A 26,998-nucleotide genomic window follows, 5' to 3' on the forward strand; every position below is an offset into this window, starting at 1 on the left:
GCGGTGCGCTCTCCCGCCGCGGGGCTGCACAATGGCAGTCGTTCAGTAGGATGGATCCTGCCGTGGCTTTTGTTCTGCAGATCCACCCATCCTCCTAGCAGTCAAGTACCAGGCTATGGTTTTCTCTCTGGGGATCTTTCTTCCGCGTTTTGCCGGTGTCTCCGATGAGGTTTTGGCCTCGGCTGGGATTTCACTACCTTACTTTTCGTTTGGCTTCACGCTGAAAAAAGGGATTTCTTATATTTGCTCTCCACGCTTTTGGTTATAATCCGGTGTTGGTCTAGGGGGAACAACCGTTCAGCCTGGCTGAAAAAAAAGCATCCGTTGAAAAGTCTCAAAGAAATATACCACGTGAGGAAAAAAAACTGGGAGAAGATCGGAATATAATCGTTTTTTCTATGATAAAACTGGTGCCCCTCTTCAGGAGAACTGATCTCAATTTATTATTATGCAACCACAAGGATCTCTTCTTTCTCAGGGTGTATAAGCTGCTGGATTGCTTTTCGCCCAAATCAATGTGGTTTCTTTGGAACATTTTCAGCAAAGGATCGCATATGCTGCAGTGTCTTTGTGGCAAGAGTCTTAAGAAAAACAAGAACCCAACTGGTAAGCAATCCATTGCAATGCGTTGTTTTTCTTTAATGCTACCCTGTCTGTTGCTCGCCGAGGTAGATCTGCAGTCCTGGTGAGGGGAGAAGGGGGGATATATCGAGGCCACCACGGACATGTATGTGCATACGTGTATGAATAAGCAAGGAGCGGTTTGTATTAGCTTCAGCCCCTGTCACCACCGAAAAGGGGTAAAAAAAATAAAATCAAAGGCGACCCTCGCCCAGCCGCCACCTCTTAGTTCCTATGTGCTATTTCCAAGGAGGAAACTTTTGTATCACTACCCTTCTTGAGGGGAAGGCGGTGGAGCCCCCCGCTCCCGACCCCGATGCAAACCCCCCCCCCGGTCAGTTTTGGGAAGAGGAGACTGCCTCTCCTGTGCTGGTGCTAGCCGGCCCTGCCTGCGGTGGGTGAGCGTGCCGGGGCTCGGGTCCTGCACAGCACTTTCTGAATAGCTTGCAGTATGTCACCCCACACGCACACACACCCACCCAACCGCCTCGCTCGGCTTTCCAAAGTCAAGCCAGACACCCCCCTCCCCCGGCTTGGGGGCTCCCCGTTATCACTCACCCCCGGCACTCCAGGCCGGGAGGGTGGAGGGTGGTGAGGGAAGGGGACGGACACTTTCCTGGGGCTTGTGCCCAGACGGCAACTCAGCCAGCTATGCCGGGTGGCAGCAGCAGCACCGCCGGGTTGGCTGTGCCGCTCCTCTGCCTCTCGCTGCCGGGATGACCCCTCTGTGCCACACACCGGTGTCTCTGCGTCCGTCTCTCTGTCTGCCTGGCAGCCGGGATCATGCGCTTCGGTTCAGCCCGGCTCCGAGGGGGAAACTTGCAGTACATTACATAAGAAATGCAAATGCAGGTGCTCTGGGCCGCCTGGTCCCTGGGGGTCACGCTGCTGCTGTTGCATCCCTCTTGCTCGGGGCGTCCGTGCGGCCAAGCCCGTGGCTTGGCGAGCAAGGTGGCAGAGAAGGGATGCTCGGCGGGCGGGGGAGACGGGAGCTTTTCTGAGAAAATACCGGCCCTTCCCGCCGGCCTCTGGCCCCCCACGCCGCCTTGCTCGCTCACCCCGGCCGGCAGGTTGTCTGCGAGCACTTGCGTGCCTGGGAAGGCGAGAGCCCGGACTGCGAGGGGAGGGATGCCGTGTGTGAGCGCTGGTGTGTGTGTGTGCCGGCTGCCCTGCAGTGGCAGCTCCCGAGCAGGAGGCTCCTGACGCTGGCACTGCAGTGTAGTAGATCATAGGCTCTCGTTGCCTGACACCCCAACATCAACAAGCAGCAGCCCTGGCAGCCCGCACCCCACTCCTTAAAGGCAGCCGGGGTGCCGGCTGCTGCTTTGCCCAGCCCAGGTCCGGTGCAGAGTCGAGGTGGGCACCTCGGCGGATTTACCCTTCTCCGCCCCCGGCTTCCGTTTGCCAGCTCGTCTCGCCCCTTTCCCCCCCGCTGCTGCCGCAGCAGTGAAAAGCAGCCACTTAGCATACCAAAGAGGCTGAAATGCCCCGCCGGAGACTGCGCTCAGCCTCCCGCAAAGTGCCCTTCTCTTCACTCGTCCCTTAGCACTGCAGCCAGCCGGGGGCCACTTCCCAGCCGTGTGCCCCCCGGGGCGGGATGGGGCAGATACGGTCAGGACGGCCGACCACCTTCTCGCAGCCCTTGGGGGATGCCCCTCTCCGCCTACCCGGGCCGCGACCGCGGGGAGAGAGCAGAACGGCGGCGTGGCCCTGCCTGCCCTGCCCGCTGCCGCCGCTCCCCAGCCCCCGGCGGGGCTGGCTCTGGCGCCGTGGTGCTCTGGGCAAGAGGCGATGCTCCTGAGGAAGGGATTTGGAGGGAGTGCGGCAGGAGGAGGAAGAGGGCTGGTGGTTTCTAGGCCTTTCAGTTTTCATTCCGGGGGGGTGAGCCGTATACCCCTCCACACACACACACCCTGGTCCACCTCTAAGGATTCGTGTCCTTTCCTTGCTGAGGGCAGGCTGTCAAGACATTGGCTCTGAAGCCGAGTTGGGTCCCTCGGAGTGCCAGGCAGCCGCAGCATATCTTTCCACCTCCCCGGGGACTTTGCCGCACTTACCTACTCCCTCTGCACGGGACGAGTGGTTTTGGGTGGCAGGAGCAAGCTACACCCCGCCGCCACCCTGTCTGTAAAGGGCTGGACTGGCCCGAGGAGGGCTGACCCCCTTTCCTGAAGGAGTGGGGGGAGCACGTCTAAGCAAGCGAGGTGGGCAGGGGTCGGGGAGGCGGGCAGTGGGCCCTGGCGGGTGCTACCCCTCCGGCCAGCTCCGCGGTCTCGCTGCCCGCCCGCACAGAGCGCTGCTCCGCTCCGCTGCGACTCGATCCCGTCAGAGCAGCCGGGACGCCGAGCCCAGCCGAGCCGCACGCCCCGTCCTGGCACTCCGTTCCGGGAGCGCCGAACTGCGGCTATCTGTTTGAGGAGGCTAATAATCCGCTTGGCCGGATTAGCTGGTAGCTCGGTAACAGGCGCTGTTGCTCTGACGGCAGATCATCTCCATCCAGGCTGGAGTCTCCTGCTGGAGCGCAGGGAGCCGGTGCCGTGATGCCCGTCCTCGCCTGGTGCCCCCGGGCCGTGGGGCTCCCCCTCTGCGGCAGCCCGCAGACCCCATCCCCGCTGCGGCACCGGGCGCCGCTACCGCCCCCGGCCCCCTTCGCCCGCCAAACTTTTAGGGAGCCGCTGGGCTTTTCAGTCTCAAAAGGCATCAAATGAGCGAGCATCTGCCGCTGATCCAACCGTGCAGAAAATCCAGCAGGTTAGGCAGCTAACGCTGGCTGTAATTGCAGTTTATTTAGCTATTTTCGGCCTGCTGCACTTTTTTTTTTTTTTTTTTTTTTTTGTCCCTTCCGAGAGCTGGTCTATTTCCAGAAGCGGGACTAGGTGGCTGCTTTCCGAATGTTCTCTGCTTTGCATTTCCTCCTCACCGCTGGCTGCAGCCCCCCTGCATGTGCGGACCCTCTCCCAGGCTCCCCTGCCCTCCCCGGGGGCCTCGCTTCTCCGGCACCGGTCACCGGCACCGGTCGGAGCTCCAGAGACGTGGGACGAGTGCGGCAGGGAGGGATGGGGAGTCCGAAAGGCTGTGTGTAAGTCTCTGGCAGGGTTGCATCAGGAGGTTTTGGTTTTATGGTTGGCTGAAACCCCCTGGTTTCAAATTTGATATCCTCGATAGAGGAGCTGCGTTTGATCACTGCAATTATTTACCTCTCACGTTTCTTTGTGAGGAGAAAAACTTTGAGAATCAATAGGTGTGGCTGTGTTTCCAGCTACTGAATTTTTTTTGAGTGCTCCTGAGTTTAATGACACTAAAATCAATAAAGCCCCACATATCTGCAGTGTCTTGTCTGTCGTGAAAATGTTTGCCATATGTCAGGTTTCCTGGGCTTCACTTGCTTTTGTAATTATTTCTAATTCTGCCCTTCCTGCTTGTCATACACACAGAGAGGACTTTAAAAAGTGCAAGACCAAAGGGACTTTTCTCTCACAAATAGTTAAAACCTGCTCCAAACCACAAGTCCCAAACCAGGGCTTGTTATAATTAGATGTGGTCCTCCTGGTTTTCCCACCACCATCCCCAGCCTCCAAACTGGGTATCTCAGCTAGGGAATGGCAAAGTCATGGGGAGAATTTGGGGCCTGAGGGGAAGTGGGGAAGGATATTATCTCTGGTTGCGTTTTGAAGCAAGTCCAGCAAGTGAACAGATTTTTTTTTACCAAATGACAACTGTTTGGGTGCCCACGGGAGGTGTGTTGGCTGGAGTACTAAATGCCCCCATGGCGGGAATTGCTATCACATTTCACTCCTGGTGGCAACCCAGCAGACAGAAGACGGATCAGGTTTCCTCTCCATTCACTTCCAAGGAGAAGCATCTCTCCAACACAGTCAGGGATGTGGACAGGAGAGTAGGTGGCAATTGGCATTACTGTAAATATATTACTGATGGAGGACTTAGTTTAGGAAATTAGTATCAATCTCACATAAATTTCAAATGCAAAACCTGTTTATAAAGCAATACATCCAAAATCCAGGGTGCTGCTGAACTGGAATCTCTGCATAGTCCCATGTAAATTTCCTAATCCATAAAATAACTTGGCTGGTATTTTGTGGTTGCTAATTTTGAAAAAGTTTCTTAGCAGTCATGTGAGGATCTGTTTGAAATGGAAGCTTGTGTTCTGCCCATAAAATATACAGAAAGTATGTGTCTTTATCTAATTTCTGAAAAAATTTGACCTCCCCACTGCTTTCCTTATTCATAGAAAACAAACCTCCCACCAAAAGACAAAGGCAGTAAGAGCTGTGGGATCAGGTCCTTGAAATTTCTTTCATGTAGGTCCGAAAAGAAGCTCTGACTGCTTAAATACCATAATTCCTGTAATGGGAGTTGAGGCATGATCTGTTTCTCTTGATCAGATGTGAAACTGCCTATTTACATGTATTTCACCTATTGAAGTTTTGTCCTCTATGGAATACATTTCCTGAATTTATACAAATTTAATTATTCTTGATCAAATTAAATTGCATACTCTACTTATTAAGGGGTGAAATTTATGCCTGCTCATGCATCTCCCTGCTGTAATAAAATGTTTGCACCTAGTTCAATGTCTGCTAATGACAGGCCATTTATAAATGAATTCAAATATAAAAAGGACGACTTAGGCTTAAGGAAAATACAAAAAATGTATTTATGGATATCGTTGGTTTAAATATTTATGTGTATGCATTTTTCGTTTGAGCTTGATGTTTATTCTACTTAACCTCCTCGGCTTATATTAAGTATATTAATTTTAAGTTAGAGTTCCTATTGACTTCAAATATAAAAAATGAGTGATTTAGACATTCAGAATTTGTCCCTTTGTAAAGATTTTCTGTCCAGTAAATGCCTGTAAAAATATATTCTGGAGATGAGAGAGTTGCTTGTTATTGGAAACCAGTATTTCAAGAGGACTTCATAAATCTAGAGAAATGGGAATTGGGCCCTTACACTGACTCTGAGGGTACATTTTCTGGTGATACAGTTCCTGGTGGGGTCACTACTTCGATTTTCATAGGAACAGTCAACATGTAGGATAAAATACTCTGAATCTAGATTGCAGCTGGATAAATGAAGTAGTTGTGTGCAAATAAAACTGAATATTTACAGATGCTTGCCAAGCGTGCCTCTAAACAGTGAGTCCTGCTGGAGCATGTTTCACTCAGTCAAGGAGGATCTTGTTGCTTGGGGAGCAGTGATTTGTTTCTATACCTAGTTCTGGTTTAGATGGCTTTTGTGATTTTGGACACTCTATTACTTACCTATTCCTTCCCTTCCTGCTTGTTAGAAATTGCAGGCAATGTCTGAACATTGCACAAGTGTGCTGTTGGCCCTTTTGTTTGTTTTTCACATTTCAGTGAATGATAGCTTTTCAAAGATAAATTACTGGTTTACTGAGCAACTCACTGAGTAACAAAACATTGAACAATCATAAAACTTTACAATCTCTGTTGTGAAAAAGAAATTGCTGAGATGTAGCATGAGGCTTGCTGTACAATTAATGTATCCAAGAGCTACTTGCCACTGTACAGAAGGAGTGTATATGTGTATACAGTAGAAGAACAGTTTACCTGGTAATAAACTTCTTAGGACTGCATCCAAGTTTCTTTCAGAAAGAGCCCCTTTTCTCACACAGTGTGCTTCTATTGTCACAGCAAATTCAGCTGGTAAGAAAACCTTTTTATTGGAGACCATATAATAAAGTGCTTAAAAGAGTATATTCATCTTCAGACTGGCTATTGAAAAAATAAATTTATTGTGTTCTTGAAGTGGATCCATGCAGTAGATCCACCCAGAAGAACTGAAAATAATAATTGCAAAGGGAACTGATGGTGTTTGGCACTGTGATGGACTGAACACGCAGCAAGAAAAATGTAAGCGATGTATTCTTCTTAATATATTCTGCAGCAAAGATAAATAGCATGTGAATAATTAAAGTTGTTATCCAAAACAGGGGCACACTGACTGAAGAATAACTTTTTTGAGGCCAAAACATCAAAAATCATTAAGTGAAAGGCATTTACTGGATTCATGGAATACAGGTTTGGTGTATTTGTAGCATATGCTGTTAGAGGCATTCACATTAAATAGTAGCAAGGAAAGAAAATAGTTGCTGGTGAAACTGCGTCGAGAAGCCAGAATAATAATATCTGTAGTAATATTCAATGCACAAGCCAGATTAATAACACCTTCTGCAGTAAAATTCAATGACTAGTTTAGGTACCATATGTGGTGAACATAATCAACATTTTAATAGTTTTTGACTTAATATTGAATGGTTGTGTGGGTCAAATGACAATAGGTAGCACACATTTGCTGGCAGAAATTGATAGTCTAATTTTAATGTCTGTATTTTGTCTTTTCACTGTGACACGTGCTTATTTGACTTTTAACTGGAAACAGCATGAGGAACTGCTCAGAACAAGTTTAGCTCCTGTATACAGTAGGCACTCTCTTGGAAATTACTTGGCTTAATCTTCTTGTGTCACTAAAAGAACCTGGTCCTGTCAGACAGTAGAATCAAGCCAAGGTTAAACATTTTAATTCCATTGGAATTTTTTTGGCTTTTGCTTGAGGACAGTGAAACAAATAAACTGTAATTCTCTATGAAAAACCTTGATCTAAGGAGATTCTTGAAAGGCCTATATTTTACTGAGCTGAAAGATGAATAGATTTTGCTTTTCACTGAAATTCATTGTGTCATCCATGGTTTTTTTTTGTGTATGGCTTTGTCATCTGGAAGGATAAGAACCTAGTGAGGATACAGAATGTGCAGGATTTCTGCCTTAGCTGTTGAGCATGTCTTGTTTCCATCTCTGGGTGGTGATCATGTAAAGGGCAGTGTAAGAAAAAATGCAAGACTTGGGCAAATCTTCGGGTTTGATCCTTCCCCGAATCTGTCCTCTCAGTTTTCAGCTGTCACTGGACTGTGAAGTTGGAGCTTGTATTCAGGTCAGTGTGTGTAGTAGCTTCTGAAAGAGCTATGCAACTTCAGTTATCAAACAGCATTTCTATTTTGGGCATCAAAAAACTTTGCATGGCAGCGAGCTCTACATAACCATGTGCTGTGTGGAAAGGATGTGGAGGGGTTTGCACTTTCTGTGGGTACTCCTTGGTTCTTCTGTTGAGAAACAGAGGCTAACACTGCTATTCCTGCCCCCGTGTTTGTGATTACTGATTATGGTGAGCTTTTCAGGTGAAAAGCTCTTCTTTTGTGGTGCCTTCTCCTTCTTTGAACTGTCCTGAAGTCCTGGACATTTATATCATCTTGGTTCCTGTGCAGTATAAGTTGCCTTTGCTGAGGGTATAGGATATCTTTGACTTAGAAGGACAAAAATGAGGCAGCAGCTGACACATCCCTTTGCATGTGCTGCTTTTGTCCAGCTAAAAGAAGTTAATTTCTATTGGATTTTGTAGGCCTATGGGACAAGGAAGTATCTCCTGAAAAGGGCATGTTTTCACAATGTCCTTTCTCTTGAGGGAAGAAGTGGACTATTACTCCCTTGAAGAAGCTTTTAAAGAATTAAGCTCTAGTGTGACTGAAAACTAGAATTTCAACCGTTGTTGAACGGTTTGAACAGGAGAGACAGCTTGTGTATAAAAGCAGATTTCTGTTTACATATAAATCTCTTGCTTCTTACCAATGCTAGCAAAGGAAATGTACAGGAATTTCATTGCCCTTTAATGAAGTTTGAGATGAAAATGCTAATTTAAAGAAGGCAAGTTTTCCACTCTTTCAGTAAGTGTATTTCTAAGCATGTCCTGCTAAAATCAAACAAAGTGTCCCAATGAAACAGTTCCCAGTTCATGCTTCTCATTAAAGAAGTGTACTGTGGAGCACTGCCATTGCTCAGTAGTTTCTACACATATCACTCTTTGCTGTATAGGTACATTTATTGACACTGAATGAGATGAAGAGGAACTAGCAGTGCAAAGCATAGTGGAAAATACATGAAAAAAAGAAAAGATGTGGAAAAATTATAGATCAGGGTAATGCTTAAAAAAATCAGTTAAATCATTAACACAATAGTATCTTACAGAGTAACCTATCAGGAATGTGTTAACAAGGATTAAATTAATAGTGGTCCCTATTAATTTGTAGTACTAATGACACAAAGAGCCCACTTTACAGTTCTGATTTTCTTGGGACTGGAAATTGCAAGTCAAACCCAGACAGCCAATGGTTCCTGAGAAACTGAACCTAAATGTCATCTAGGTAGATTATCCCACTAGGAGATCAACCCAAGATCTCAGATGTGAATTACCGTTAGGATGTCTAAAACCCAGGTGCAGTTTTGTGGCTTGGACTCTTTTAATAAAATCCATATTTTAAAGTAACATTAACAAGTGGATTAAAATTTGTAAAGCTTTGCACCTCTGAAAGAGTTCTTCCTAGTCACTTGCTTTTTATTTTTGTGTTTGTCCCCATGTGAAGGAGACTTTCTGCCTCAAAAAATCTGGTTACACAGAGTTTCATAACCAACATTGCTAGTTTCCCACCTTTACTCAGATGTTTATTATCTCTGTGAATATGACCTTGATCCATCCCAAACTCTGTCATCTCCATTACAGCCTCTCACACCTCTTTGAGTTTTTTCACCTTTTCCTTGTGCAAGCATCTCACCTTTTTATTTTGGATAATGTCTTTGAGGAAAATTATTCCTTAATTGTATTTCTTTCAGATATTTTTAAGTCCTCTCCACCACTTTGAATAATTAGCTAGTAACCATGAGCAGATCCACTGCACAGGCTTTTTTTATTAATGATATAATAAGTATTTAGGATGGATGAAGGGTAGGTTAAGAGACTAGCCCTTTTTTTATTGGGCATGAGCTGTATACATTGTTGTTTTCCCATTTGCTTCTAATTTACAGTAGCAGAACAATAGCAGAAGTAAAGAAATGCAGAGGCTGTAAAGCAACTGTAATTGATTAGGAAAAGACAGAAAAATCAGCAAGAGGATTTAGAAGACCTAGGAACAAAAGTTATCCTTTTCATTTGTTTAGAGGATCATTTGAGGATAATACTTGCTTGAGGATAAAATGGTTTGTGTGACATTCTGCTGTTAAAGCAGGACTCCTTAGCATCCAGGGAAATTTTCTGGGTATTATTGCTGAGCATTTATTATTTGTGTTGGTAGGCAGTTGGTTCCAGGTCCTGGCTTTTTCTGTTCACTTAGGTGCTATGTATCGCCTTGAAGCTTGTGGCCATGGCACCCTGCAGGAGAGATCCCAAAGAACTGCAAAACCTGTGTGGATGCAAGACATTCCCCATATGTCCATATCCTCAGCAGGGTACAGACAGAGTAAACCTGTGGTTTGGATCTTGCTCTCTTTTGATTCACCTTGTTCACCTTTGAGCTCACTTTTGATAGCTGAGTTTAGAGACATTATTGTATGAGAGGATTGTAAGATGCCACTTCAGTGCAACGTGCTCCAGGGCTTCTGCTGACCAGGGACCTGAGTAGCAGAGCCAGTGACTATGTGTTACTGAACCCTGTGTTCTGAACTGTTGAGCTCCGGCTCTATGCACAAAGTTTTGAAACATGGCAGAGATGAGTTCTCTTACCTTTGATGGTAGGATGGTATTTTCCATGAAACAGGGTATCTGAAAGGAGTGTAGGATTATTTTACAGCAAGTAAGTAATTATGTAGTGTTTGTGTGGAAGAACCACATTTTTTGAAGTTGATCTTATTTTGTTTTCAAACTGGACTTTAAACTCAGATAATATTTGTGGAATAGTGAAAATACAAGAGAAAAAAAACTGTTGTAGTTTCCTATGTAATACATATCTGGATGAAATAAATGTTTTCTCATGGTAAGAGAAATTTGCACCAAAAAAATGAGATTAGAGGAACTGTGATTTTCTGTTCTAGTGTCTCTTCTCATTTTGATTTGTCTTTGCAGTTTATATGAAATTATGTATCTGAAGAATTACTGACATGAAGTGGAGATGAATGCAGTGATTCTTATGCCACAGGAAGATATTCTTTCCTGACTGAAAGTTTTCTGTGAAAGCATGTCTTTGAAGGCACTGGCTTTCTTAGCACTTCAACATCATGGATGTTGATTTTGACCATTTCCATACACCACTGATGAAAACAATCTCTAAGGGGTTCCTCAAGGTAGTTACATAAATATGTTGCTCTCATTAAAAAAAAAAAAAAAAAGTCTGTAAGGAAAATGAGAAAAAAAAATTGAACATAAGTATATAGAGGTGAATATCATGGTAGTTTTAATTGAGGGCTACTAAGTTTCTCTTGGATGCTGGATGAGAATGATTTGTCATGCCAGCTGCCATTGAATGAAAATGGAGGTTGAAATTTTGGCCCTTATAACTAAAGCAAAAACGAACTGTACATTGTGTGCAGTCTGGGTTAAAATACTTAAAAAGAAGTATTGGGAGTAACAGCAAAACAAGGGTTTGTTATGTTTTCTGGAGTTCTTTTTCCTTGGATTTCAGTGGCTGTCTGAAGTAACTGTGGTCTTGGTTGGCTGCCAAAAAAGAACACCTGCTAATAGATTTAAGACAGAAGATGAAGAGAAGATAAATACTAAGCCCTTGTAGTCATATATGTAGGTTAAGAATTTGGGGGTGGAACTTGCTGAAGTTAGAACAAAAGTAAGTCAGAATGTGATGTTAGTACATTAGGTGAGTTTTTATCGGGGGCTATGTGGATGATACATGAATAGTGTGGGATGCTCTCTCTCCCACTTATTCTCAGAGGGAGATGGAAAAACCAGAATGACAAAAGAAATTATAAAGTAAATAATAAAGGGATTAAAGGAGTCTGTAGTCATTTAGACAGGTTAGTGATAGAGAGTCCTACAGGCAAGCAGAATTTAGAAATTGTTGAAGCTATTTATCAGTTGAAGAGCAAATAGATCTGAAATTTAAGGACATTTTCATGGAAAACATCTATTTCTAGAAGTGTTTCTTTCCAAGGACATATAAGACGGTTACATTTGAGAGTCTAGCTTCTCTCAATTTAGTCCATTTATAGCTATCTTTCTAAAGGTGAGATATCCTTGTAAACATTGCTTTGCTATTAGAAATGAAGGTGCTCCCATGCTCCCCTGAGTCTACCAGCTGTCACTGCACAGCTCTGAAAAAGTGGCCTCCAGTGTGACCTCAGGCCAAGTGTCGAAGGCCTCCTGCCTTTCTGCTGTCACGTGGATGCCCTGAGAGCCTCCTGTCTGGCAGCCCTCCGTGCTCTGGACCTGCATGGGTGTGTGGAGTCCTGTGGGTGCCGCAGCTGCCTGGGCTAACACCTGCTGGCTCACCTGCAGCAGTGGTGATGGCACAGGCGTTGGCTCCTGAGGGTGGCCTTCAAGCTAAGCTGAAACAGCCTGTGTAGTTGCCACAGCAACTGCTGGGGAGAGGAAATCTATCATCCCCCTCCAAACTGTTTTACAGCACAACTTTCAAAATGCAGAATATGTACTTCCATGGATCTTTGTGCAAGACACCATATCCTGGGCAGTACAAGCTATAGAAGAAGGTACTATAGGTTCAGTATTAATTTGCATTTTTCTTCCAATAGCTTATTAAGTTCACAGTCAAACAGGTCAAGAGTGTTGGGTGCCATTCAGCCCTTGTAGATGACCACAAATCTGCATTGGGAAGCCTACACCAGAGATTTTCAAGTAACTTCAAAGGGAAAGCCAGTCTCTTCTTCTCATCAACAGATGGCAAATCAGAATTGTGAGTAAGAACCGTCCACCTTCAGTACGGCATTGATATCATTCTCCCACCTTAAACTCCTCCTAGTTGTTCAGGAACATAAGACTGAATTTATATTGCTTAATTAGAAAGGGCCAGGGATTGATCCAAGTCCAAATGGCTCTGGCTGGCTCATGTCCACACCACTTACAGTTATCACCCTCCCTGGCAGAAGAGCTTGGAGAGAGCTTGCTGAGGTGGTGCCTGTGTCTTAAGGAGCAGTGCGGATGAGTAGGGCTCTAGCACTTCCTTAGTTTAATCATCTGAACATAGCCAAAGAGGATTAGAAAAAGCCTTTCACTCCCAGTAAAGAAAGTTAAGGCGAGCTCTGCTTGTAGGGTGGTTCACTTGTGCCCCCAGCTTCAGAGAGGAACTATACCTGGACTAATAGCAGCATAACACCATCCTGGGTTGGCTAGGGGGTTATTAGAGCTTCAGTAAAGTGGATGAATCTCAGCTTCATCCTTTCAGGAAGGAGCACCTAGAAAGGGGATTCCTATGGGCCCTTGGTTAACCTTGTGCAAAGCTGGTGGAGGAAGGAGAGCAGGAGAGGATACCTGCTTCTGAGCAAGTCTGGCAGCTGAGCAGCAGGGACCTGAGTCTGCAGGGAATGAATCACAACGAGTTTCTGAGGAGGATGAACCAGACAGGAGGAAATCTCAGTCTTGCTGGGGAAAGGAACGTATCTTCTCTTTTTTCTCTCTTTCACAAGAAGAAGAAGGAGTTCCAGGGTATGGAAGAGCTGAAGGACAAGAGATTTCCTCTGTCTCCAAATAAAATCTTCTTCTGCTTCACTGTCTTGTACTTTATTTCCTTCTCACTGACCTTATTTGGGATCATCCCTTCATTTGTGTGAGCATGTGCATCAACACTTGTCAGCACTATCAGTCATCTCAGTAACCTGTTGCTTTTACTGCACATCCACTTTTTATTATCTGAGCTACATGGGCATCAGCCTGAATTGTTGCTGCATGTACTTCTTGATCTTCTTTTAATTAAAGGATATGTATTTCTCCCTAAATGGCCACCGGTTGCTCTCTTCCCTTATATGGTTATGAGGAGATGAGTAAAGAAATAGGGTTTTTTTTCTGAATATTGATGCTTTAAATATGTTGGCAGACTTAATCTGGTCACAGTCTGTGAATTTAAAAGGTCTGGTTTATAATCTAACAGTATGGTCCAGAATATACGTGTGTTTTTCTTAAAGTAGTGAAAATGAAACAGCATAAAACATTTTGCATTTGGTTTTTGGTTTGGTGGGTTTTTTTTAATAGTTTTAGGGAAAATCAGTTTGTGGCACTTGGAATCTTTGATTCTTCTCTGTGAGGATGCACTTACTCTTGCATTTAATGCTGAATGTGAAAAGATTGAATGTAAGCAGCAAATTATTTTTTTCATTAATCTCTTGAAGACCCCTTAAGGTGACTGTTCCTTTACAAGTTGAATATCTGAAAAAACCCAAGTATCACTGTTTTATCTGGGGTAAAGAAGGGTGTTGCATTTAACAGAGATTTTTATGTTTTCATTGCTTACAATAAAAGCAGTTCCGAAGAGCTCTTATGATAGGACACAGTTATGTTTTGCATTAAAATGAGGCACAGTGGGGGGCTGTATTCAGCCTGTTAGCTTGTTAGAAAAAGCTGGGATTTTGGAAACTATTCTAAACATCCTGAATTTGGAAGTCAAGTAAAATCTTCTAAACCAGTAAAGTCTTCTTAGCAATAGAGGAATAAAAGACTTTCAGTATAAATACTATATAAATGTATTAGGTATCTTGGAAACTGTTTTTTCTGCTAGCACAACATCAATGTAGCATGTCTAAGAGTTTTCTTATGGCTTGGCAATTAAGACAACATGGGCCAAACTAACTTCATTAAGATTCTTTTCAAGGATGAAATTTTGAACCTTATTTTCAGTCCTACTTCTAGGTTTGAGAAATTTTTTTGGTGTCTGAATTTATAGTGCTTTCCGCTTTTGTCATGCTAATTATAAGCACCATCTTTAATCCTTCTTCTAGGAAGTTTCTTGCTATTTGCTTTACGTGGCAGTGCTCCACTGTCATATTCAGGTCATCAAAGACCTCCAAAGTTGTGTTTTACAGGAGGATAAAGGAAGCATTCTCTCCTTGGCCAGAACATGGGACTGTTCTTGTGGTAAATTATCTTTGCTGTATGAAAAAAAAAAAAAGGGAAAAATTTTTTTGGCCTTGGCACATTGCTTTGGGTTTTTAAAAATCTAGCTCCATTTACATACTCAAATCTTTTCTTGCTAATCCCACTCCATGGCTTTTCAAAGGAAAGGTCCCTGTTTCTGTGGAAGACAAAAATTTTCTTGTACAGATTAAATAGTTCTGTCCTTAATCTACTATTACTTGAATAATTCTTAAAACATCATATTCAGTCTGCTTCATCTTCTTGTCTTTTTATCTTGCAATGACTAATTTGCAAAACAAGCATACCTTCCCATGTTTGCACTCAAGGGCATTAACTAATTTAGTTAACAAACTAGTCTAGGTCTAGAGAAAACAAATTGAACAAGCAGCAAATGAACAGCTGAGAGTGGACAACAATATTCTTCCATGTGGACATGGTTGTCTTGGGTTTTCCTCTAGAGAGACCTGAGCTTTTTTCTCAGAATCCTAAAGTTTCTGTTTTTGTCGTTGCTCAGTTAGGTACAGAAAAAACCTGAAAACCAGAGCAAACTGGAGGTTGCACAAATAGATTTCAGAAGTCTCAGTGTGTCTTCAGTGAAGGACTGCGAAGCCAATTTATTAAATGAAAGGCTGACTTGGCAGGAAGTTCTAATCCTTTTGAAAAAATACTTCTAAAAAAAGGAATATCAGAGAATGAAAGTTCAAACTGCCTACATTGCAGTATACAAATTAGTAATTGAGTCACCTGGTAGTCTCCTTGTCCCTGGTACATGGCATTAATGTTTTCTCTGTCAGGTGTATGTACCCTAAGTCCCTGACAGAGTGCTACCATTTTTTTAAAGTGGGTTTATTTTTTTGTTGTTGTTGTTATTGCTGTTGGTGTGCTTTTGTTTTATTTTGTTTTAATCCAGTACAGAAAGATCTGGCTAATACAGAAATATGTGACATCAGTAGATCTTAGCAGTACTTTTTGAATAATAGTTCTACAAATATTCATTCTTTTGTGGTCAGATAATAGTGGTGAGTATACAGAGCTTCTGAAAGAGCTTTGTTGGAAAGGCTAGTATGTAAAATGCTGCCCAGTAGACTGCAATACTCAATAATTATGAAATAAAGGTCCACCACTGAAACAAAATATAGCAATTCTTGCTTTAAATTCATAGATATTTACCTAGGAGGGCAGTTAAACAAAAGACCCTCCATTATCTTAATGTGGTACCTTCTGCAAGTCTGTGCTAAGACTTTTGAACTGAGAAGACACTGAAACAGGCAGCTGGGGTAGTAAGACTGTTTTCTGGAGTGTTTATAGGAACCAATTATATGCAATTTGTTTAGATTAGTGGTGAGCAGTTCTACATTAACAATTGTCTTAGTGCTAGCAAGTAGGAGTGTCTAGAATGTGGCACTTTGCATACTCAACTTGTATCTGCACTTTCAACACACTCAGTGCTTTCATAGCAAGAGGATGGAGCTAAATCTTTTCTGCTCAGATATTTTTACAAGCTCCTCTTTTTTTTCTGTTTTGTTCTGAGCAAATTGTTACTGCTCTTTGTACAAGATAATTAATTAGCTGTTGCTCCTATATTTCCTGCAATAACCCTATTAAAAGGCACCATTTCTATCAGAATATCCCATGGCTAATGACTGGGCTGGTTGTTCTTGCCCCTAGATGCAGATACCTAATTAGAGATTATCCTGTTACACAGCGCTTTAAGCTGTATTTCCTTTTCTTAGCCCACAGAGAATGTAGAATCACAGAACAGTTGGGGTGGCAAGGGACCTCTGGAAATCATCTAAGTCCCCTGCTAAAACAGGGTCTTTTAGAGTGGATTGCACAAGACCATGTCCAGTCAGATTTTGGATACCTCCAGAGACAGAGATACGAACATGGGAAAATTTTTTGCCAGTGCCGTGACCTCTACTGCTGTCTATCTACTTATTCTCCTCCTCCTGCTTTTGTCTCTCTCCCCATCTTCCTTTCAAACAAATTTATTAGTGAAAGAGTGAAAATCCTGCTTTACAGCACTGAGTGGGGAAATTTTCCCACCTGGGGATGGGATTTGGAGCTAAGTTTCCTCACCACTCTCCCTGCTTCAGTGGGAGCAGTACAAAGCCCTGTCAGTTCACATCCTTTGCTGTAGTGCAGAGCCTCAGCAGCCCTGTGTGTTTCCCTGTATTTTAAACTCTAATGGATTTAAAGAAGCCTGAGAGCTAGGACCCTTCTGCTGTGCTCCATAAGAGAACTCATGGTCTTGTTCCTGTTTTCCTTTAGTGCTGAGAGGAAGTAACCTGTGACAGCTTTCAACACCTTAGTAGCAGTGACCATCTTTTCAGCACGGTGTGTGTCCCCATCACTTGATGAGTTTCAGCATGGAGATGTTTCTTAACAGAAGCCTTTTCCTTAGGAGTGAAGAGGTTTTGAGCCTTGAGTTTGTGGTACTCTGGGGCAAATACTGCCCTTCTGAGAACAAGATCCACTCAGAACAAATTAGGGTGTATTTGAATAACAGATGGGGAGGGAAAAGGCTTCTGAAGTTTCTCTAGAGAGAGCACAAGATCTGCTCACTGTACCATCCCGCCTGTGTGCAGAGGGATTTGTGTGAGTGGAGTAGAGGGAGGAACAACAAAGCCAGTAAATCTGCTGGTAAGCAGACGTTCAACAAAGGAGCCTCACATTTTGTGGCTGAGAATAAACGTTTTTGGGTCTTATTACTGGAAGTTCTCTTCTTCAAAATGTGATAAAAAAGAATTAGTTTTTGTTTTGTTACAAACAGCCCTTCTGCTCTTCCTTATACTATACTGACAGTATTCACTGTATATTACTCTTGCTTCCTGCTCTTCCCAGCTCTTGGCTACCATGAGACTGTTAATACTTACTAAAGGGCATTTTTTTGGTTCTTTTTCATCATGCAGCAGCCATTTCAGTTTGGTCCACTCAACTTTGCTCCATTTTTGGCAATACTGTAATGAGGGTTTAAGAAGACAATATCTAAACAGAAGCCAATTAGGCATATTTATGATGGATGTACAAAGAGCTCTTAGAGAACAACTTTGGTATTACTTCCCTCTTATTTCATAGTTTGGCATGTACAAAAAAGCATGGATTTTTCAGTGGATGTTGGTTCAGTTAGATTTTGGGCTTTTTGCAGGCAATTTTTAGCTCAAAAATTCTAGTGATAATCTGAGAAATAAATAGGTTAATACATTATACAAATGCTCATTCTGCTGTTAACAGATCTCAAAATGTTCCTAAAGGCAAAGTGTAATGCTAATGGTGGGATAAGGCTCAGGGCCTAGTTGTCATATCTTGGAATATCAGCTGTGTTAAAAAAAATTCAATTTGTTTGGGAGCATTCAGCTTCAGACCAAAGGTCTTTCAGTAAGTGTGAACATTGCCCTTGGCTTGGATGAATCTTGGGGAGAAAATTTCTCCATGATTATTTAATGAATGTGAACTATTCAGTCAGCAACAATATGCAATAGAAGGTGCCACTTGCCTATTTGGTTTTTATGATTAGTATTACCATTCAGTTTCTTAACCAGCCTTTCCCAACTGGGTAGTATTACCAATGCATTTCAGTATGTTGAGAGGTTTAATGATGAGCTCAGTCACTCAAAAACCAAATTAAGTCAATAATAGCAGGCTTAAGCCCTTTCTGTGTCTCAGACTTTAGCCAATGAAGATGTTAACTACAAATTCACTGTTTTTGAGATTAATTGTTCCTGCAAATAACCCAGTTATTTGATTTATCTGTGAAAAACTAAGAAATTATTATTTCTGAGTGAATTCTATTCTATTCTATTCTATTCTATTCTATTCTATTCTATTCTATTCTATTCTATTCTATTCTATTCTATTCTACTCTATTCTACTCTATGCTACTCTACGCTACTCTACGCTACTCTACTCTATTCTATTTCTTTCATTTATTACTGTTTTAACGTGTGATTTTTTACTTACATAAATGGAAAGATACTTCAGTAGGAGATAAGGAAAGTACTTCATCTTAGCAATGTCCTTCAAAAGCTAGAAATTACTCACTGTTTTCTCTAGCTAATCTTGATCGATCCTAAGTAAATTTCTATGTTATTTTTCATCAGTCTTTGTAAACGTTCCAGGGGTAACAGGAAGGTAATGCTTAGTTTGTCTTATCAAGACAAAGAAATGTTCTCTCTTATAAACAAAATAGGTGACAGTACCTATAGGAGTGGAGGTACTAGAGTCATGGTCATATACATCTTCACTTTTAGTACCAAGACTGGAAACCTGGCTTGCTCGGAATACTTCTTCAGGGACAAAAATTATTTAGAAAAATATCACCAAACAGTTAAAATAGAGAATTAGATGGTCACTGTTCTTCATTCCAGCACCCCACAGTACTTACTGCTTTCTGTCCAAATTCGGGTTCTCCCATATGTGGTGACAAAGGGTAGGATTTTATTATTGAGTCCTCTGCTTTGGCATAGTGTTGCCATGGCCATGAAAAAAAAGCACAAAAATTACGTGCTGACTGTGCCAGATACATCTGAAGAAAATCCCTGTACAATAATGTGCACTCATTCAAGTTGTGCTATTCATATGGTAAGGGTGAGATTATGCTTTATTTCTGCACTTGGCATGCCAAGGACAAAGTAGTGCTTAGCTCATTCTCTCCCTCATCTTCCTGCAGAGTGGCTGGCACAAACTTATTTCTTCTATTCTGGGCATAGAGAGAGATGTCCAGGAGGTTGATTCTTGACAAGGTGGGAAAAGCCATGTCTCTGCCGTTTCTGCAGCAGCCAGAAGGCTAGAGGCAGAGCCATGGACTGCAGGATGTAGAGTAATACTGCATTTCTTGCAGTTACAACAAATCCATCTCTGGTGTCACATGGAGTGCTGCAATTCTGCTGATTAAAAAGGTACCTAATTCGCAGATTCCTAATGGTGTGGGGGATACAACTGCAAAGCCACTACTCTGCTTTACTATGGATAGCAATTAAAGTTAACAACTCGACTTAATTTTTTTTGTAATATTTTTTGAAGTGTTATTAGACACTTTCTATTCCTCATTCATTTGTCCCTGTGCTGTAATGGCGAGTTTTACTTAGGACAGCAATTAAAGTTTCCTGTTTTTCTCATTTCCTTTGCTCAGTTGACAATGTACACTACTGTCAACTGTTGCAGAAGTTAAAATAACAATTACAGGATGTTGTTTAAAATATCTGACAAATATCTGAGTTCTAATAGCCCCTGCTTGTGGGTTTAAGAAGGTAAATGAATTTTAGGGATTTTAGTGACTTTCAGAATTTGGGTTGTAATTCACATAGAGTTGCTAACACACAGTATTTACACAAATGGAAGCAATATTACCTGTTCTACTGCACTCTGAGCATCTGTTCAAAAATGGATGTAGTTGATACCCAAATGACTTGAACACAGCATGTGCAATGTGAGCAGAAAGACCTGTGTGTATTTTCAGCTATTTATGCTTGAGTGAGGGCAACTTTGGAAATCAACAAAGTGGGGGAGCAAAGAACCACCTGCCTGTTGCAGAATTGGGATCACTCCTTTTCCTAGTGTTTCTGGTGGGTTTTTTTTCAGATCAGGTCCTTGACTATGGTTGTGGCACAAAGCTAATGCATGGGCATATGATGTAAATAAACATCTTCACTGCAGACTTGCATTCCTTGTCTGGATGGCTGAGATGGCGGTGGGAGAACAAAGAAAAGAAGTCATGCCCCAGTTCCTTTGGCTGCAACCTTCCCTCTATGAGCATGTGAAAGAAAATTGCCCAGGAGTCATAAGCATGTCTCTGTCTGATGTGGGCACAGTGTTGACAATTCTCCTGTTTAAGCTACTGGATCTGCAGCAAGATTTCAACAGCCTCAGGAGAAAAATTAGCCACACCCTCACCGTAGAAAGTGTCTCAGCTGATGGAAACTGAAAGGGTTTCTTTCACATCAGTGATGTTGTGGAGATTTCCTTCTGTCACAACAGCACTTACTTCCTAGAAGGACTGCCACACAATGTAATATCTGAAACAAGTGCATTACCTTTTCTTTCTGTATGAATAGAAGTAATCAAAAGAGCTCAAGAATATTTTGCAACTGTAGTGATTTTAAGGAGAAAAGGGTAGAGGTTTTTGGCAGGTTTCATTGATAATTCCAAGCATTTTGATATTTTTGGGAGGTGAAAAAGTGTAAAGGTAATTAGTGCTATGGAAACTATAAGATGTGTAGTAGTTTCACTTATTTTTTCCTCTTTAAAATTAGGTCAATTTAAATGCATTCATTAAATGGAGTGCTGAAGGCTCTGAGAGAATGGGGCATGCACCAGGAGCTTTGTATTCTTTTGGTTACCATGTGGTATGAAATGTCCAGGTTTTTTTTCAGGCGCACTATAGAAAATACAGACAATAAAAATTAATTGCTTTAATTTATTGCATCCATCCCTGATCATAAATTATTATGCAGGTGCTATTTATTACATCCAAAATTTCTGTGGGCTAAAGTAGTCTTACTAACCTCTATCTATTTAGAAATAAAAAAAAGAAGGACTAGAAAAGCATAGTGATTTAACATTTTTGCACAATACTCTTTCTAAGAACACAAACTTATTTTTCAATGGCTAAACCTTAAAACCGTTCTTTGCTCACTAGCTTTAATACTGTGGCATCCAGATATCTGAAAAAAAGTAAATAGCTCCCAGGGATGTGAGACAAGATAAACCTGGTGCGTGTAAGCACAGTGCTTGTTTTCAGCTTGTTTTTGTTGCTGCTAGATGATATTTGTCAATACATCATTAAAACAAACAAATAAATTAAAATTCATTAAAAGGAGCTGCAAAATCAAGCATTCAAATGTTAGGTTTAATTGACTTTAGAAGTTAATGCTTCAACTACCTCAGCAGGATTAAATCCTGTAGTTTTGCAGGGCGTTGTACCAAGGAGGAGTAAGAAGCCTGGGTGTAAAGCAGCCTCGGGTATGTAGAGTTGTTAACTTTCTTCTTAACTGATCTCCATTATATGTATTAATTTTGTTCGAATAGGGCTTTAATTACTTGACTGCCTATTGGTTGTTTTCTTTGTCTTCACTACCTGAGCACTGAGCTTTGCCTGAGCACTGGAGCCACACTGTAGGATTACCTCAAAGGCAGCTTGGGAAGGGGGTTAGGAGCAACCAGAGAGAAAATCCTCCTTACTCACCAATCAAAATCCTGGGCTGGAGCATGCACAGCACAGCCAGAGATTTTAGCTCCTAAATTCTAGTAAGTCTATTAGAAAAACCCAATCTGAGGATTTCTGTGGTGCTTTTTACAGGCATCTGGATGCACTAGACCTTTTCAGAGGATTGACTGAGAGTTTTTTTAAATATGGGCAAGATGTTTCCAGACAGCTCAAGCTGACAATAATAAGTCTCAGGAGGTCTTATTAGCTCAGGTGTGATTAGAAATCAAGCTGTCTCTGTGTACTTGTGCTGCACCCTGGCCAAGTGAATAATGTTTCCTATTACGTGGTGTACTGAAGAGTGCAATACATAAACATCCAAGTGGCTACCACCAGAGCTGTCTAAACCCTTCTGAAACTGGTGCTCATCTGGAGCTAAAAAAACCCTGATGAATGCAAACTGATGCCAAGTACCTCATGCCATCTTTTCACTGGTGTAACTTTCCATATGCAGAAAGTAGGTAAAGCAGGTGCCAGTTCCTTTCCAGGAGTTAGTTCAGTGTCCAAACTTTTCAGGGTTGAGGACTGCTGTCTGCTTAAGGACAGAGGCTCTGAGGACTTTGATAAGAGAAATGGTTGCAGCTGCAGTTTGAATTTACAGCCACTGTTTTAAAGTGACAGAAGTATGCAGGATTCATAGTTCATTTCTTCCTTTTCTATTGTTTCCTTCTTTATCACTTATATGTCAACTTTACCAGGCACAGTATTTTCTTAGTGGCAAAACTTTATGCTCTGTTGTTATGAACTAAAGCATAAAGTTTCACCACAAAGAAAGTGAACTATGGTGACCACATTATTTGAAGCTGTAAGAGGATAATAAAAAATGAAAGGTGATGTTTCACTGCAGAAGCAAATGGATTTTGTTTATGACACTGGGAATGGCTTATTAGTTTGTGCTTTCTACCCCCTAATAGGAAGTCTTTATGGAAGGCTTATTTTTATCACAGAATCATAGAATATGCTCAGTTGGAAGAGACCCTTCAGGATTGAGTCCAACTCCTGGCCCTGCACAGTACCATCCCCAAGGGACACACCATGTGCCTGAGAGCATTGTCCAAACACCTTTTGAGTGCTGATGCTGTGACCACTGCCCTGGGGAGCCTGTTAGAGTGCCCCACCACTCTCTGGTGGAAAAGCTCTCTCTGATATCCAGCCTAAACTTTCCCTGACTCAGCTTCATGCCATTTCCTTGAGTCCTGTCACTGGCCATGCGAGTAGAGAGATCTCTACCTACCCCTCTGCTTCCTTTCTTGAGGAAGTTGTGGACTGCAGTGAGGTTTCCAGTCTCCTCCAGGCTGAACAGACAAAGAGACCTCAGCTGCTTCTTTTAAGGCTTCTTCTCCAGACCCTTCACCATCCTTGTGGCCCTGCTTTGAACACTCTCTAGTAGCTTAGTATCTAACTGCTTAGTGCTTGTCAGTTGTACATAAGCACCTATTTATGAAAGTACTGGGAAAAAAACACAGCAATGTTTCCCTTTGTGCACTTTCTGAAATGAAGCCTGGTTTTTCCTTGCTTGTTCTTTTCAGAAGTGTTACACAAACACACACAGGACATTGTATGAAAGTCCTGAAATGAAATCTGATTTTAACTACTGCTTTTAAAAAATGTCTTCAGTCCTCAGATATTTCACTTTGAGCAAAATACAGCATTCAAAATTCTGCCTGAATTATTGTAAAGCAAATGTAACCAATTTGATACAGCTTTTTTCGTGGCAGTATTCTGTAGTTTGTACAAGGCACATTTATGGAATAAAGAATACATGCCTCTGGAACCACAGGAGAAGGGGAAGGAGAGCTTTTAGTTTTGACTCACACATGGATGTGTCTTGTTTTGTGTTTCTTCCCTATTGTTTTTTATTCTTTGCTGTCTGAGCACTGAGCTTTGCCTGAGCACCGGAGCTGTGCAGTAGGGACATGTGCTGGAGAGTCTGCTCGTTGAGCCAGGAAGGCACTGAGGAAGGTGGAGTGAAGGTAAGATGAAAGCAGGTGGTTTGATCTTGGAAACCAGGTGTTTTTTTCTTTTGCTGGAAATGTCTGATTGTTGCAAGGGCTCAGTGACTGGGAAGATCTCTCAGGTGGGCTTACTCATGTTTGACTGGGAAGAAAGCTCTGATGCAGGTTTGAGAAGAGGGTAGGTTGGAAAGGCATTGTCATATGTAGTAGCTTGGCAGGTAAAGATGCAGACTGAGTCCTTCTTCTCTCGTTGAAAGTGTTTGTTCTTTCTAACTTTGCCTTCACTGGGGCAAAGGGATGGGTTGGAGTGGAACTCTGTGGCTGCTGTGTGAAAGGGGACAAGATATGAGCTGAGACTGCCACATGGAAAGGATGTTCGGCAGCCCCAGTCACAGTGTGAAATACAGCATTTGTCATTCAGGCTTCCACAGGTAATGGTGAAACAACAGCATGTCAGAACCAAATTCTTCTGCAGGGTCAGAAAATGTGACCTCAACTCTCCTACCTCAGTCTTCCTGCAATGCCCAGTTTCCAGTGTTAGAAAATATGTCCCAGTCAATCTGGCAACTGTGAAAATCTTGTCTGAGTTCACTGTAGCTCTTACACTCTAGCTTGGATGGCAATTACGTTTTTGGTCTTCTGACACCAGCTGTGTAGGGGAGCCAGAGCAGGTCTCCCATCTGTGCCTAGATCTGTAAAATCCTGGCCCCTTTCCTGCATCGTGATCTCAGTAGTTTGAACTCAGGCTAAGGGCATGTAGGGGATATATAAAACTGCCCCCGAGAATGACTTCCATAAGTTTTGATTAACCAGTTTGGAGCCTTATCTTCTAGATATTTTCTGGGGAAGTGGGTGGAAGAAGAGGACTAACTGTAGGGAAATGTTCTATTTCATTCTCTGGCTGCTTAAATAAAGATGAAGCTGTCAAATTCCTTTTTCACTCCTATTACTGTTTTTCTCTTTTTGCTTATAACTCCCAAGCAATGTGAAATAAAATGTTACAGTTTCAAAGGAAAATTGGATTATACTCACTTGGAGGGAGGGAAGGAAGAAGAAAACAGGCTTTATATTTTGACAGAATTCAATCCAGACTTTGAAAAAATAAAATGAATAATTTTGCAATATTTTGTAAGACTGTGTTTTCTAAAGACACAGCTAATCAGATATGCATGCAAATTTAACATGGATTGCCAACTCTCATGCGGTTTTTTTATTATTTTTTTTTTTTTAATTTTTGCTACGATTATGCGGTGTAAAAATTGGCCTCTTGTGAGAAGTTGCTGACAGCTCAGCAGTTCTGCTTCAGTGCTGGCTGCAGAGGGTGGGATGGCTGCCAGTGCAGGAAAGTGGAAGATGGCTTTGGACTGGCATGCAGGATGCTTCTGGTGGAGGCAGGTGTTGCATAGCCTGCACCAGTTTCTGCTGTCCTAGGAGTGACAACCTGTGTGGCAAACCAAGAAGCATCTCCTCACCCATCCTTTCCCATTACACAGGATGAAGTGAGGGAAGGAGAAGCAAAGAAGAAAGTGTAGCAGGTGCCCAGAATCTCTGTATTTCCCCATTTTACCCTCTGTTTTCATGTAATCAGATCCCAGAGGGAAAAAGATGAGGAAAAGGTTAAGAACAGTTTGGAAATAATATTCATAATAATATTTATTTTGCTTGTGGGTTATAATCTTATGAGGTTGGCAATGCTATGTGTATGTATAGATACACACAAACCTGTATAATTTGATAAAATTTGCAACTTGAAAGAAAATGAGAGGCAATAAAGCATTTTAGAGAAGTTCTCAATTACTGTGATATTTAAGTGCTGAAGAGGTAGCTATACTTTTATTAATTTGGTCCCTTATTTATTTGAATTTTGTACAAAATACCCAATTACCATTTCTAGGTATCAGTCTATTGATATTAAAAATCCTATGCAGAAGTTTATTTGATTTAGAAGAGGGATGTGGTGTAGTTCATTTTTCTGTTATATTCTCACATATGCTGCTGTTTACTTTGCGACAAGAACAAATCTTAGTTATCCAGTATTATTACCTGTAGTGAGTTCTGATGAATGGCTTTGTAAGCCTACAAAGTCTTTACAGACTTGGTCAGTACAGTGATCTGGTTTGTGCCAGGCTGTGGCTGGAAGACAGACCTTCAGGGCCTCACCTGTCTCATTACAGGGCTCCTCTTGGCTCCACAGTCAGACTGGGAAATTCAAACCATGTTAGACAGCCAGCTGAAATGAAGAAAACTTGTTCATTTTTACCAGTCTACAGATAAGTGAGAGAGTGAGAGCTAGGTGCTAAACAACCTGGAGTAATGAATGCTAGGCTGCCTCCTTTGCTGCTGTGCACAGGGTGAGGCCTCTTGTGCAAAGCAGATACCAAATCTGATCTGTCTGCCTACTGCTCTCTCGTTTTGCACAGCTGAGAGTTGCACGAGTCATGGGATGGGGGCAACTGAAACAACTTATGGGCTGGACATGTGCCACAAGGACTTGAAGCAGATTGACTTGATTGCCGTGTGGCTCTTCAACATGACACTGCTCCCCAAGTCCCTGGGATGGAGGCTGGGTGTGTAGTACGGCGTCTGTGGCACCGTGCTCCAGCTCCAGGCTCAGAGCCCACGTTACACCCAACCTGGAGCTGCTACGCCTCCTGAGTCTCTACCTAATAGGGAACATCCCATTATGTGAGGCTTTTTGGGTGTTGCAGGGGAGCGTTGTCACATGTTGTAACTGAAATGGTGAGATTTGTTGCTCAAGCTATAATTCCCAAAGTGTGAATGTTTTGAAGCACTAATTTTAACTTAAAAGACCAAAGACTTGAAGACTATTTTTAACTTGAAGACTTGATTCTCTGTGCTAGGAAACTAAAGATGGATACAGTCAAAGGATGTTATAAATACAGTGTGCCTATTCTAACTCCTCGCTATTTTGATCACGTAATGAGTATTCAACCTGAGTGATTTGTATTGTAAGGGAATGTTGATTTCTTTTGCAAGTTATAATTGAAATTAAAAAGGGAGAGATGTAAAACCTCAACTTTGTAGTAGATGAGTGGTTATATTATGGCTTGAAAAAGATAATGGTCCAGAAAAGCATGTCTGGTACTGCAGCCTTTGTACATATTTTAGAGGGGTCTTTGAGGCCAGACAGCATATCAAAGCTGATGAATACAAAATGGATCACTTACGTATTTGCTATGAAATCATTAATGTTTCACACTAAATGTGTGTCACATCAAGACAGTAGCTCATATTTTTCATTTACACATACAGAAGAGAAGAATTATTTTAATTTCATGTCAAACATACCATATTTTTC

The 26,998-nt window shown here is 42.2% G+C and overlaps 1 protein-coding gene across 1 annotated transcript in view; it reads left to right on the top strand.

The window, feature by feature from the left end:
- Window positions 1-398: 398 nt before the first annotated feature.
- The window catches only part of FGF14 (fibroblast growth factor 14), a 377,538-nt gene continuing 350,938 nt past the window's right edge, over window positions 399-26,998 (top strand). Inside the window, exon 1 of the mRNA XM_005516471.2 lies at window positions 399-606. Coding sequence (XP_005516528.1) covers window positions 399-606 — 208 coding nt within the window. The remainder of the gene's footprint in view (window positions 607-26,998) is intronic.

This window comes from Pseudopodoces humilis, chromosome 2, assembly GCF_049639895.1.
Source record: "Pseudopodoces humilis isolate 2021_Gansu_Grassland_sample_001 chromosome 2, ASM4963989v1, whole genome shotgun sequence".
Taxonomy (NCBI): Eukaryota; Metazoa; Chordata; class Aves; order Passeriformes; family Paridae; genus Pseudopodoces; species Pseudopodoces humilis.